This window comes from Castor canadensis, chromosome 1 (genome assembly GCF_047511655.1).
Source record: "Castor canadensis chromosome 1, mCasCan1.hap1v2, whole genome shotgun sequence".
Lineage (NCBI taxonomy): Eukaryota > Metazoa > Chordata > Mammalia > Rodentia > Castoridae > Castor > Castor canadensis.
This window is the reverse complement of record NC_133386.1, coordinates 146,062,489-146,076,889: the sequence shown is the minus strand read 5'-3', so window position 1 is coordinate 146,076,889 and position 14,401 is coordinate 146,062,489. Positions and strand designations below refer to the sequence as shown.

At 37.5% G+C, this 14,401-nt stretch overlaps 1 protein-coding gene across 10 annotated transcripts in view; it reads right to left on the bottom strand.

Annotated features, from left to right (window-relative positions):
* The window catches only part of Olfml1 (olfactomedin like 1), a 168,076-nt gene that overhangs the window by 97,248 nt on the left and 56,427 nt on the right, over positions 1 to 14,401 (bottom strand). For all 10 annotated transcript variants that reach the window (XM_074084893.1, XM_074084871.1, XM_020184418.2 and 7 more), the window contains one exon: positions 12,652 to 12,745. In XM_074084893.1, the coding sequence (XP_073940994.1) occupies positions 12,652 to 12,745 (94 nt within the window). Of the gene's footprint in view, positions 1 to 12,651; positions 12,746 to 14,401 lie in introns of those variants that run through there.

Here is a 14,401-nt window from a genome sequence, read left to right as displayed (position 1 = left end):
AAACTTTTAAAGAATGATCTTTTATCATGTAAATGGGGTTCTGGCATCAGGTGAAACACACAATGATAACATCAATGTGGATCTTAAAAGCACTGCATTTAGAACAACTTACAAGTGAGGATGATGTGCTCTAAACCTTGCCACTTAAAAGTAGGTCCACATGAGCAGCACTAGCAATACGTGAGAGCTCATTAGAAATATACAACCTCATGCCCACCTCAGACTCAAAACTATGAATCTTCATTTATTAGCATCCCCAATTGTCCTACAACTGCTTCACAATGCTATGATTACTCAAAAGGTAGCCTTCATAATAACAGAAATAGAGATAAATGTAAAAGGCTGGAATAAAAATATTTCATAAAATGTGCCAGAGATAAGAAATTCACAAATAATTTTAATATTTTACACTAGTGCTAATCTACATCAATACATTAATAATATGTGTACATATTTGCCTATTTGGGAGTATATTTGGGCATATATGAGGTTTTAAAGGAGAAAAAAATAGAAACCATGATAACAAAAAGGAAAGTATGCAAAAAGAATGGGGAAATTTGAAAAAGACTCCAATACCAACCAAAAAGCAGCCAATCAAATTAATATTTAGTGGACATATTTAATAACAGAAAAGAGAATTATTGGAAAGGAGGGTAGACCAGAAGACTGCTAGAGAAAGAAAAATACAAGGAAAATATGAAGAGGAGTTAGAAGACACCAGAGACAGAATGACAAAGTCCAAAACAATTCTTAGGAATTTCAGAGGAAGAATACAAAGGATAAGCAGAGACAACGGTGAAATAGAAAGGCTATGGACTTTTGAGAATGGAAAACTGGAGTTAAAGACAAGCACTGATTTCTAAGCAGGGATTTAAAGTGAATCCACCCTAGAAAGAAAATAGTGAAACTTAAGAACACCAAAGATTAGGAGGAAATTTAAAAGCAATCAGAAATAGAAGACAAATTCTACTAGACTGTCAACAGACTTTTCATCACCTATAATCCCAATGACCACAAAATGGCTATAAGTAGCTACCAGTCTATAAACCCATACAATATAAGCTATAATTCAAGATTAAGAACATTGAAGGGTAACTTTCAGATGATGATCAATGCAATTTATTACTGATAGACTATTACTGAAAGAATTTTAAAAATAAAGAAGAATTAGCAGTGAGCAAAAGGAATGGGCTGAAAGAACAATGATTGGAGAAGCTGTTAAAATTGTTGGTTAAACAAACTGAATGCTGTCAACTTTAAAACAATAATTTAGGGAATATAAATTAAGATAATACTAAAATACTAACAAAAATAATGTGGAAGATAGGTCTCTCACAACCTACAATCCTAAAAACCTAACTGGAACTGGAGCTGCAGAAAGGACAAAAGATAGACAAACATGTAAGAAATTGGGGGAAGGTATGCTGGGCACTCAGATGGAGATGCACAACAACCTCATTACTCCTGTTTTACTTCTTTTTTCTTCTTTTACTTTGTTTCTTTGTCCTTTAGCACCTTACTTCTTTTCTATTCTTTAAAGCCTTTCTTGAAAGTCTCGGTCCTCAGACTTGCACTGTCCCATGTTTCCTCTGATCTTTACCATAACTCCTAAAGTCTTGGTCCTTAGACTCGCAGACACACAACAGCAGCCCCCGCCCCCCAGCAGCCTCCTTCAGGGAGTCTTTTATAGACAGTCACAAACAAGGAGGTGGAGCAACAGCTCAAAGGGAGGGGCGTGACATTGTAACAAGAGGAACCTGCCATTGATCACTACTGTCTGAATGTAAACATCTTAGGAAAAGCAGCTGAGCTGCACGTTGCCCTTGCCCTCTTCTGTGGCTGGGGCCATGCCAAACTCAGCCTGCAGATTATTTGACATAGTGGTGCTTATATCAAGTTCTCATAGGATTCTCATACTCCACTCCCCACAAGGTCAGTGATGGTAACTAAAGCTTTCTTTAGGAGTCAGGTATTATTAAAAGGAAAGATAAATATTACTCTTTAAAGATATTACCTTTGGCCTTCATTTTAAGGATGCGTGCTAAAAGCATAAAGATGAGCATTTAAAGGAAGAAATAGATATTTAACTTCCAACAAGATTTAAAAAGAACAACATGATGATCAAGGCAACAGAAGCCAGCAAGGCACAATTAATTAATTAAGGGTTAAGAAAAATAAAACAGATGCAAATATGATGGTGCACACCTGTAATACTAGTACTTGGGAGCTGGGAGCAGAAGATTATGAGTTCAAGGCCAGTCTAGGCTACATAGTGAGCCCATACAAAAAAAAAAAAGAGAAACAAACAAACAAAAGGGAAATAGGTATACACGAATCTACATACCAATAATTACAATTATAAATTCATTAAACTCACTTGTATTAACCTGAAATTTTGAATAATGGAACAAAAGAATGATGATAACAAAAGAGCATTATGAAAGACCTGGCATGGTGATATACACCTGCAATCCCAGCAATCATGAGGCTAAGGCAGGAGGATTGTGAGTTTGAAGCTGGCTTAGACAACACAGTGAGACCTTGTCTCAAAAAAATTATGGGAAACAAAAACTTATGATTCTAATCACAAAGTATTCAAAAAGATAAACAGAATTCCATACATTGGAAGTTACTTGATCAAGCTGCTGAAAACAGCCACAGAAAGGAAATCACTAGATAAAATGATAATGAACAAAAATTCATCTGACAAGACCCATAAAGAAATTGAATCATAGTTTAAAGGTTTTGTTTTAGAAAAAACCAGGCCAAATGCTTTCATAAATTAATTCTATCAAACATTCAAGAACTGAATAATTCTAATCTCATAAACATTTTTGTTTAGCATAGAAAATAGGGACTGCTCCTAGCTCATGTTATAAGGACATCCTTTACCAGTACAACTTACAGAGTGTGGCTGGTGCCCCTATCCAGGAACTGTGTGCTTTAGTAATCCTGACTACCACAAAAGAAAATTACAGGGTGTCTCATGAATGAACTTAAATATATTTAAATCCTAAGCAAAAATTAACAAAATCAAATCCTGCAATGTGTAAAAAAGATAATTATGATCATCTCTCTTAGGAAATGATAGATAAGCAGACCCAAACAACATAAAATAAAGTGATGAGATACATTAAAACAATGTTCTTCCAAAACTACAGAACACATTCTGTACACATACAAAGCGTTTTTATCAGCTGACCATATACCAGGTCATAAAGGGAATCCCAACAAAAATCAAGAACTGTTAGAAGCTTGTTATTGTTTGAACATGTCCGCCAAAGTTCATGTGTTTTTCCAATGTAACAGTATAGAGATGGGACCTTTATGAAGTAATTAGATCATAAGCCTCTGTTCATGAATGGATTAATGCCTTTATCGTGGGAGTGGGTTAGTTGTAGGTTTCTTATAAAAGATGAATTCTGCCCCTATCCTTTCTCTCTAGCATACATGCTTGCTTGTCCTCTGCCTTCCACCGTGTGTTGACCCAGCAATAAGGCCTTTGTCAGATGCCAGAAATTTGATATTGGAGTTCTCAGCTTCTAGAACTGTGAGAAACTTCTTTATAAATTACCCAGTCTCAAGTATTCTGTTTCAGTAGCACAAAATGGACTAAAGTATTCCTGTCTCCGTATTTCTATGGGTAAAATCCACTCAGGCCACATTTGTGGCCTCACCCCTTCCTTCCTTCACTCATTTCTTTTTCCCCCAAAGAGAAATTACTCTAACAAGAGACCTAAAAGAATGTGTTCTCTCTCTCTCTCCACAGCTGCCCACCTGGATGTACACATTGCCTTTGGGGCAAGCTTTCTGAGACCAGTCTGCCTCTTGCCTCTTTAAAGTGAAAGTCTGTAGCTTGGGGTTGTTAATATCAATTTGGGGTGTGTGTGTGTGTGTGTGTGTGTGTGTGTGTGTGTGTGTGTGTGTGTGTTAGGAGTAGTATTTGAGCTTCAGATAAAGTCAGCTTCTCAAGTCAGTACTATACCTGATATTTTGATCTCCATCTGTTATGAATGCTTGTCTATTCATCAATTTGTTTAAAATTGAGCAGGAGAATAAAGGAATGGTATTCATTGATCACTGTGGTGGAGAGAATAATGCCATCCTCAAAAGATGTTGACATCCTTGTTCCTGGCACCTATGAATATGTTACCTCACATAGGAAAAAAACTTTACAGATGTAATTGAGGTTAAGAATCTTGAGATGGGGAGGGTATCTTAATCGTATAAGATTTTAAATGAGAAAATGTAACAAAAGAATGAGTCAGAGAGATATGACAAGAGGACTCAACCTGCTATTGTTGGCTTTGAAAATGAAAGAAGGGAGTCATGAGCCAAGGAATGCCACAACACTCTAACAATCATAGGGCAGGCAGTAGTAGACTCATTATACAGAGAAACATCCCTCCTCCAAGAACAACCAAAGATACAAATAATACAGATACACATCCAGACTTTTTAGGGCAACTGAATTGAGTAAAATCCTGAGCTCAAATTTTAGGGGTAAAAGCATTTGAGTTGGTGTTGCTCTGTAGACACTGACAATTCCCTGATGGCCTAAGGTCTGAACTTTAACGGGCTATTTGAGGGAGAAGAAAACAGACATAGCTTAAGGCCTGAGCAAAGGGAGAGATTAGATGGGAGACTCCTGCACAAGATCAAGATGCAAAAGTAAATAATCTTAGGAAATCAACTAGAAAAAAAAAATAACTCTACAGAAGAAAGCTTGGCCTTGGATCTGGAATAACAACATGAAAACAATATAATATTTTAAAACAATAAAAGAAGTATGGAAGGAAATACAGAAAGAGTGAGACAATAAGAAATAACAAGATAAAATATTTGGAAATTTTTTCAGAAAAATTAGTAATCAAAATAAATATATCTAGAATAGGAATGGCCAGTTAGAAGAAAGAACACTGGAAAATTGACTGAAGTGTAAAAATTAACCAATATTCCATTAAGCAAAAGATATGCCTAATACCAAAGTACATTGGAAGCTTTGGAGAAAAGGATGGAAGAAGATAATACCAGTAAAAAGAACCACGAAAGCAAGTTGGAATTGGTAGATCAGTATTAGGTAAAATACTCTTTAGGGCAATAAGTATCACTAGAATTATATCACAGGATGATGTAATTCTAAAGATATATTCATATAATAAAAGCAGTTTTAAAACATAGGAGGCAAAATATCCATAACCATAAGGAGACAAAATCCACCATCTTTTATGGATTTTTATAGTGATAGTAATAATAAGTTTGATAGTAATTTCTCAGAAACTACTGAGATGGAGTAGACAAAAACAACCAGTAAGGATAGAGAAGATTCAAACAACTTAATTCACAAACTGATGTAATTGGGGAGTATGGAATACTGAACCTAACGACTAGAAAAATGTACAGGCCTTGTGAACACACACGGAACATTAATGAAAAATGCCAGTTGTTTAGGCCATAAAGCATGTATTAATAAATCTCAGAGAATAAGTGTTAGCCACAACATAGGTTAGAAGTCAATTTAAAATACATGTTATTGTTTCATTTTAAAAGTTGAGTTTTGAAAAGGAACAGATATATTCAAGAAAGCAGAGAGGAAAATGATGAACAGATACAAAGAAATTAAATATAATAATAAATTACAGAATAATTTATACATCCACACATATTCACATATAACAGAGACTGATCAACAAAGCCAAAAGTGAAAAGATCATCTGTGTCAAAATTGGTCAAAAATAGAAAAAGAGAGATATAACAAGTATAATAGATCTCAGATAAAATGTAACAGCCAACTTTATCCTAGTAAAATTGAATGCCTCAGTAAAGTGGTCATACTCCTACAAAAACATAACTTGCCAAAAATCAATTAAGGAGAAATTAAAACCTGATTATCTGTAACCACTGAAAAAGAAAGAAAGAAAATTCCCTCAACAGGAAAACAGGAGGTCCATGTGGGTCTGTAGATTAGTTCCTTTATCCATAGCTACAGTAAGTATTTAAGGAACAAACAGCTCTAGTCTTATCCAAACTCTCTCAGACAATATAAAATGAGGCCACATTCCCATGAAGGAGTGGGAAGCAGGCTCTACCAACAAGGTAAAAAGCAGAATGCTGGCTGCTGAATTTGTTGCCATAGTGGGTTATTTTGATCTCTTCACAGTAAGGTTAGCCTTTGGTATTTCAGCCCCTAAACACTTCTAACTCTACTCCAACTGTCTCCTTTAAAAAAAAATTAATTAACTTGTTTATTTGCTTTATTTCACTAACACAGGGTTTCACTATGTAACCCAGGCTGGCCTTGATCTCAGGATTCTCCTGCTTCAGCCTCCTGAGAGCTGGGATTATAGGCATGCACCACCACACCCAGCTTCCAACTCTCTTCTAAACAAAGCCAGAGCAATGCTCCCAACCTAAATCCTGAGTGGGAAACAGGCAAATTTAGTTCCTCTGTTCTGTTACTGATGGATACTGTATGCTGATTGTCTCAGAGAAGTAGTAAACAAGATCAGTTAACAGCTAAGAGCTGTTCAGAGCACAGACTCATCTCAGCCACTAATACCACAGCTGAGATTCATGGGCCAAACTGAACCATCTCAGTCCTGACCAGAACTTTTTCTACTCCTACAAAATCTTTCTTCTTTTTTTCTTTTTACAAACCCAGACACTAAACGGAGTTGGGAAGAAAGGCCCAGTAGAAAGAACAATGTCTGTTTTAACTGTCATAAGACACTCTTTCTAACTATTCGTCATCAGTGAGTACAGCTTGTAGATAACTGTATAAGTGACCGCCTGCCACAGCAAGGAGAAATAGTGGCCCTCTGTGTCCTGACCACGTGGTTCTGGCTCTTTGCCAGAAGTGGCTTTGACAAGAGTAGCCACTGAACTATTATTAATCATCAAATTAAGCCCTATGTAAAATCAGCATTCATGGTAACTGCTCTGTGCCATCTAGAGGAATGTAATTAAGCAATATATAGTTCAATTTCACCTACCAATAGTGTAACTCAATTACAGTGTTATTTGCAGACAGAATCACAGGGACTATTGAGGAGGAAGATTAGATCAAAGGTTACACCCTATTGGGAGTTGTAACAATGGTCTTTTGTGTTAGAAACAAATTATTATTGACACTGGTGCTGGTGTCTTTAATAGTCACCCTTTGCCAACTTTCTGCTAAAAAATTTGGGAGTTCTAATCAAGTATACCTAGAATATACTACTGAGTCTTCAAAACTAGCTAGTGATTTGATATTCCAAAAGAATCAATCAAACAAAGGCACCAATACAGAAAACAATAAATGAAATCCAATATGCAGATTTGAAGATTTCATATTCAAGAATTCAAATTTATTAAATTAACAGTCCTACTTCTATTTCCAAGGGATTTCTCTTTGTATTTACAAGAACCAACTTCTATTTCTCAAGCCTCCCAAGCCACTGATGGCCTTGAGATGAGGTCCCCACTCTGTGGGCATATGGAGGAGTACATCCACCACCTATGCATTGGAGTGAATGCTCAGAGTCTTCCTGCCCAAGCACAGGAGTGATAATTATCTGTACTGTTTCCACTAACTGGGGGAGGGAGTCAGGCACTCTTTTTGCATTGAAAGTTAAAAATTGGTACCACATGGCCGAAGTATACTTTTTTGTATAGAATTTTGGAAGGTGAACAGTAATCTGCCATAGTATAGAGTAATTAAAAGTTAAAATCCCTGCTATGTAGTGTTATGATTAATAATCACTACTGAAGGAATTGCATCCATTTTAGTAGGCATCTGTGTTATTTTTGTATAAGTGACTACAATTGGGGGAATACAGGAAGCCCATAAGTGTCTTTTATTGAAACAAGTAGCAATTGCCTTTTGAAAAAGTGGGAGAATATAGCCTTTGGGTACTTGTTAAGTACTTTAACTGATGCAAAAGCAGCTGTGCTTTGGTAGTGGTGGGTGGCACTGCCTGACATCATTCACCCTCAAATTAATAAGAGAAAGACTTAGTGCTCACACAAAATGAAACATTCCTATAGAATCTATAGTCATAATATGGTGACACAATTTCAAACTTACTTTTAACTGTGCCACCTTTTGAGAAAAGGAAGTCCTGCTTGGAAAGGATAATGTGCAGTGGGGATGAAAATTAAACCACTCTGGCTAAAGGATTTCAAGCAAGGATATAACAGTGTCCTCCTCCCAGTTAGCTCTTCTCTCCTATAGATGGTCCCACACATCGATGTAAAACCAACCCAGGAATGGAAGGAGCCTGGAAGACACTCAGGGACATGAACTCAAATGTTACTTTTGCCATTTTCCAGTACTATGTCTTTGGGTAGTGCTTAAAAATAATATTAATACGTACATCAAAAAAGCAAATATTTTAGACCAATTGAGTACTTAGTAAGTACCAGGCACTATTCTAAGTGCCTTATTTGTTTTAACTTAATTTTCACAATAATATAAGGTAGGAGCTATTATTATCACTGTTTTATCTATAAGGAAACTGAGGCTCATTGTCCAAAGATCCCACAGCCAGGAGTAAGTGGCTGAGCTGGGAGTCAAACCCCAAAAGTCTAATTCTGTAGACCATATTAAAGTTCCTAACCTCTTTGGCCCAGTTTGTCCTGGCATCTTGAGGAAAAGTGTCCTGTACAAAGGCATTCAATAATTCTCTCTCTCTCTCTCTCTCTCTCTCTCTCTGTGTGTGTGTGTGTGTGTGTGTGTGTGTGTGTGTGTTACTGAGGAGTGAACTCAGGGCTTCAGGCTTGCTAGACAAGGGTCAATAATTATCATTCTTTCTGGGCACAGGGGTGCACACCTGTAATCCCAGCATGCAGGAGGTGTAGGTAAGAGGATGTTGTCTGAGACTAGCCTGGGGAAAATGGAGACCCTATCTGAAAAATCAGCTAAAAGCAAAAAGGGCTGAGACATGATTCAAATGGTAGAGTATTTACCCAGGAAGCACAATGCCCTGAGTTAAAATCCTAGTACCTGCTAAAAAATAAATTTAAAAAAATTATCATTATTTTCATCAGGAATAGCATAGAATGTATGCCCTCCAGACACTAACAACATCAAAGGTGAATTATCTGTCAAATAGCTCCTGTCAAACTTCTGTGTGGGCTAATTACAATTTAGGAGATGGTTCAGAGACATACAAACTACTGAGTCTTCAAAACTAACTAGTGATTTGATATACCAAAAGAATCAATCAAACAAAGGCACCAATAGAGAAAATAATAAATGAAATTCAATATGCAGCCAGATAGAGAATATATACAGAAACTTCTAACCAATGAAAGGATGTCCCATTGACAAAAACAAGTAAAATATGCACATGACAAATATTTTTAAACACCTACTATGTGCCACAGACTAACTGAGATGGGAGATACAGTGACAGAGACTCTGCACCCATGGAAGTTTCATTCTGGTGCAGGAAGCAGACAGAAAGCAAACACAGCAATATGAATATAAAAGGCCAGGTGATAGTAAGGCATATAAAGAAATATTAACTCATCATGAGGACAGAGAGAGATGGAGGATGCTGTATTCAAGTCAGGGAAGACTTTCTGATATGATGACATTTTCTGCAGAATTCTAGGTGAATCTGAGTTTCCCAGAAGAGGAGACAACAAGCAGCAGGACTCTGAGACAGCCAATGCTTGTGTCTAAAATGAGACAAGCCAGAGGGAAGTAACAGAGAAGAAGCCATGAGGCAGCAAATGCCAAATCATATTATTACCTTGCTGGCCACAGTGAGGACTTTGAATATTTTCCTGAGGTGGAACACCATTTGAAGAGTTTTGGGGAGAGGAGGGATGTGATTTAATTTATATTTTCAGGTTTACATTGCTGCTTTGTGGGAGACAGTCTATAAGGGGGCAAGAAGAGAAGCAGAAACCAATCAGAGGCTACATATCAATCTTGTAGACTCTGTCCAAGTCAAGTCATGAATGTTCACATGTTATATAATGAAAACCCCCAAACTCAGATGGGCAATATATAGGCTTCAATAAATGAGAACTCTACTATGTCCTTGAAGAAGAGAAACTCAACATAGTAAAGATTTTCTGACTTTCATTAATTTATCAAGAGCTAACATCTTATAGTGCTAACTATGCTCCAATCACTTGTCTAAGCACATTAAATGGGTTAACACAGCAATCCTCTAAAATGGGTACTACCACAATCCCACTTAAGTGTGAGAAAACTAAGACACAAGTTGTGAAAACAACCTGTTGTAGAAGTAGCATTGAAACCAAGGAGTCTATCTTACAGGTATTCCTCCCTGACAATCTGCAAAGGACCACTCTACAAAGAACAACTTTGGTATGTCTTAGATTTTCTTCTCTACAAAACTCTCATACCTGTTTCAGACAGAAGCCCAAGGAACCCATCTAGCTAGACCCTTCAAAGATGGAGGACTAAGGAAGTGGAAGGAGGAAGGAGCACTGTGCTCTGTAATATCAGAAGGATAGGTCTCCCAGGTTCCCTACAACTATACATAAGATCCCTTTCTTCGCATCCATCCCAAATTCTAAACTGCAGATCCTGGACCAAAGCAAGGCCTGGAAGATCCAACAACATAATCTCTCAGAGACAAAGATTATTTTCTCAGAGGCTCTGTCATTTTAGGAATACTTAACTGGAGAAATTGGGAGGCAGAAAGAGGCACCAATCTCACACAAGGTTTCTTTAGGTGGTGTCTTATTTATCCCTTAAATATTCAATATTGTCAACATGTCAGTTCTTTCAATCATGATCTATAGATTCAATGCAATCCCAATCAAAATCCCAGCAAGAGATTTTGTGGCTATCAACATATGATTCTGAAGTCTTTATGGAGTTAAAAAAAAAAAAAAAAAAAGGCTGGCCAACACAATGTTGAAGAACAAAGTTGGAGGACCGGTACAATCTGACTTTAGGACTTACTATAAATATTCAGAAATTAACATAGTATAATGTTGGCAAAAGCATAATAAAAAGCTCAGTGGGACCAAACAAAAATAGAATCATGTAACTATAGTCAACTGACCTCTGATGAAGGGGCAAAGGCAATACAATGGAGAAAAGTCTTCTCATTCATCCTGCAAAAGCATCCAAGAGCTCTGTTATGAGCTTGGTCCTCCACAGGGGACTCAGAAGTGTTGACCACCTCATCCAAACTCAGTGTACAGCCCTGGGGCTCTTATCTCAACACACATGGTTTCCTGGGAGTTTCTAGATCAGGCTCTCTAAAAGTATTGCTAATACATTCACTCTCTTGGTGATTTTGGAGATCAGAGACTCTAACCTACAAGAGGTTAGGCAAGACATTAGTCATGGCTACTCAAGGGCCACTCTAAATTCATGGAGAAATTAAAAGCCTGACAAAAGTTAGACCAAGTTATAGGTAGTACAACTCATAACATAAGGGGGCTGTGAGACACAAACTCCCTTAGCCCAGGCTCCAACATCCAGAACTTTCCATGAATCAGATGTATTGCTGCAAAGCGAAGGAAAAGTAAATGCCTGAAAAGGGGCAGTGCCAGATATCCTAAGCATTTCCTGGGGTCTAGCCATATTCAGCTCCATACCATCTCTCCCAGCCATAGCTGCAAATAAGGCCACTGAACTACATCAGGCAGAAAGACTACCTGGGACCTTTTGGAAAGATTTTCAAAGATTGATTTACTGTAACTAGTACAGCTTCCTGGTTGTTCTTGTCAAGAAATTAATCCCCCAGAACGGCCCACTTGTAGTCTTTCCCAAGTAGTCACAATTTTGCTGGCTCCTTTCTAGAAAAGTTCCCTACTGGCTAATGCAAACATTAACACCAAACAGTTCAGATGGACAAAAATCAACATGGCATAAAGAACACTGTAGTCATTAGGTGAATCGATCCAACACTGCCTCCTGTTTGGATACCATCTGGGGCATGGTGGGGAAGGAGGGTGTAGAGCAGACTCTGATTTGATAGCAAAATCTCCTGGATTTTGAGTTTCAGCTTGGCTATAATAAACTATGATATGCTTTGAAAATTATAACAGAGTCAAATTCATCATGCCCAAACTGCCTCAAATCTAGGATCTAAACCATAACAGAGTTTTACACATGCATGTGGTACATCTACACCATCTCAACAGACACCCCCAAAACCATTATACTAGGTATAAAAGTTCTATAAGTTTATATGTTAGAGAGAGAGAGAGAGAGAGAGAGAGAGAGAGAGAGATGGCACATGCCATAACACTACTTAAAAATAAATTTAGCTATCTGGGAGGTACAGATCAAGAGGACTGAAGTTCAAAGCCAGAGTAACAAAAGGTTAACAAGACCACATCTCAACCAGCAAGATGGACGTGGTGTAATTGCAGCTGTAATTGCAGCTATTCAGGAGGCATAGGTAGGAGGAACACCTATCAGAGGCTGGCCCCAGGCAAAAGCATGACACTCTATCCAAAAAATAATCAAAGTGTAAAGGGCCTGGGGGCATAGCTCAAGTGTTAGAGCACCGGCCTAGCAAGTATAAGACCCTTTAGTAATGCCAAAAAATAATAAATTAATAAATTTAACAAGGTGTTTCTATGCCTCCTCCCAAAAAAAGTAAAATGAGAGAAAATAGTTTCTGAGATGCAGGGGAGTAAACATCAGTCACCAGGATCCCCTGGGCCTACCTGCAATGATCCCATCCATCTGCTCCAAGGCAGCTTCCAGTGCATGGCTAGCATCAGAAGTCATGGCTCCTTTTGTCTGCTTAGTCTCCTCCTCCTGTTATTGAAAATTCAAATACAGAACAAAGGAAAAATGATAGAAGTTCCATATTATGCATGTTAGACCACAAAATACTTTAAGTCCATCATCATACAATAAACTTTCATTAAGAATCCTTCCCAGAGGGATTAATAACCAGAATTTACAGGGAACTCAAAAAACTAAACTGCCAAAGAATCAGCAACCCAATAAATAAATGGGCAAGTGACTGAACAGACAATTTGCAAAGGAAGAAGTACAAATGGCCAATAAATCCATAAAGAAATGCTCAATATCCTTGACTATAAAGGAAATGCAAATCAAAAATGACACTGAGATTTCACCTCACTCCAGTCAGAATGGCTATCATTAAGAACACAAACAACAACAAATGTTGGACAGAATTCAGGGGGAAAAAGTAACCCTTATACATTCCCACTATTAGTAGGAACATAAATTATTAACTGGAACTATGGAAAGCAATATCAAGGTTCCTCAAGAGACAAAAACTAGATCTACCATTATGATCCAGCAAACCACTACTGGAATATACCTGAAGGAATTTAAGTCGGGATATAATATAGACATGTGTTTATTACAGCACTATTCACAATAGCCAAGCTATTGTGAAACAGCCCAGATGCCCTACAATGTGGCATATTTACACAATGGAGTATTATTATTCAGCCATAAAAGAAGAATGTAATTTTGTCATTTGCAGATAAATGGATCAAACTGGAGACCATCATGTTAAGCAAAGTAAGCCAGGTTTGGAAAGAAAAGGCCACATGCTTTCTCTCATATGGGGAAAACAGATCCAAAAGATAAACATATATACAAATACAAACATGATCATATATATATATATACACACATAGAACATGTTTAAAATGAGACCATTTGGTGGAACTAGGGCGAGGAGGGAGAGGAAAAGAGAATGATGGAGAGTAAATAATACTGAAAAACATTTCATCTGTGTAAAGATGATGGCATAACAAAACACACTGAAAGCTGTTGAATAATAGGGGTTGGGGGAGGGGAAGAGAGAGTAATAGAGGGGGTTAATCCGATTAGAGTACAATATATTCATGGATGAAATACCATGGCAAAACACCTCTGAACAAGGAATATACACTTGCAAAATGAAACACTAGAATGTTAAACACATCCTATTGGGGGGTGAGTACTAATGGGAGGGGGAGGGTAAAGGAGGGAGAATAAGGTCAATGTACTTTATATACCTGTATAAAAATAGAACTGAGAAACTTGTTGAAATTAAATTAAGTAGGGGAGAAGGAAATGAGGAAATGATGGAGGTAATGCATCTAACCAAGGTACATTATAAACACGTATGGAAATGTGACAATGAAACCCCCTCTGTACAACTAATATATGCTAAATAAAAATGTTTAAAAAAAAAAAGAATCCTTGCCAGGCCAGTCATGATAGCTCACACCTACAATACTAGCTTCTTGGCAGGTAGAGATCAGGAGAGTAGAGTACCAAAGCTAGCCCAGGCAGAAAGTTTGAGAGACCCCATGTCAACCAATAAAGGATAGGTATGGTGGCAAGTGCTTGTCATCCCAACTACTAGGGACGCATCATTAGGAAGTGACCCAGATAGGCCTGCACACAAACTTGAGAACCTATTCAAAAAATAGCTAAAGCAAAAAA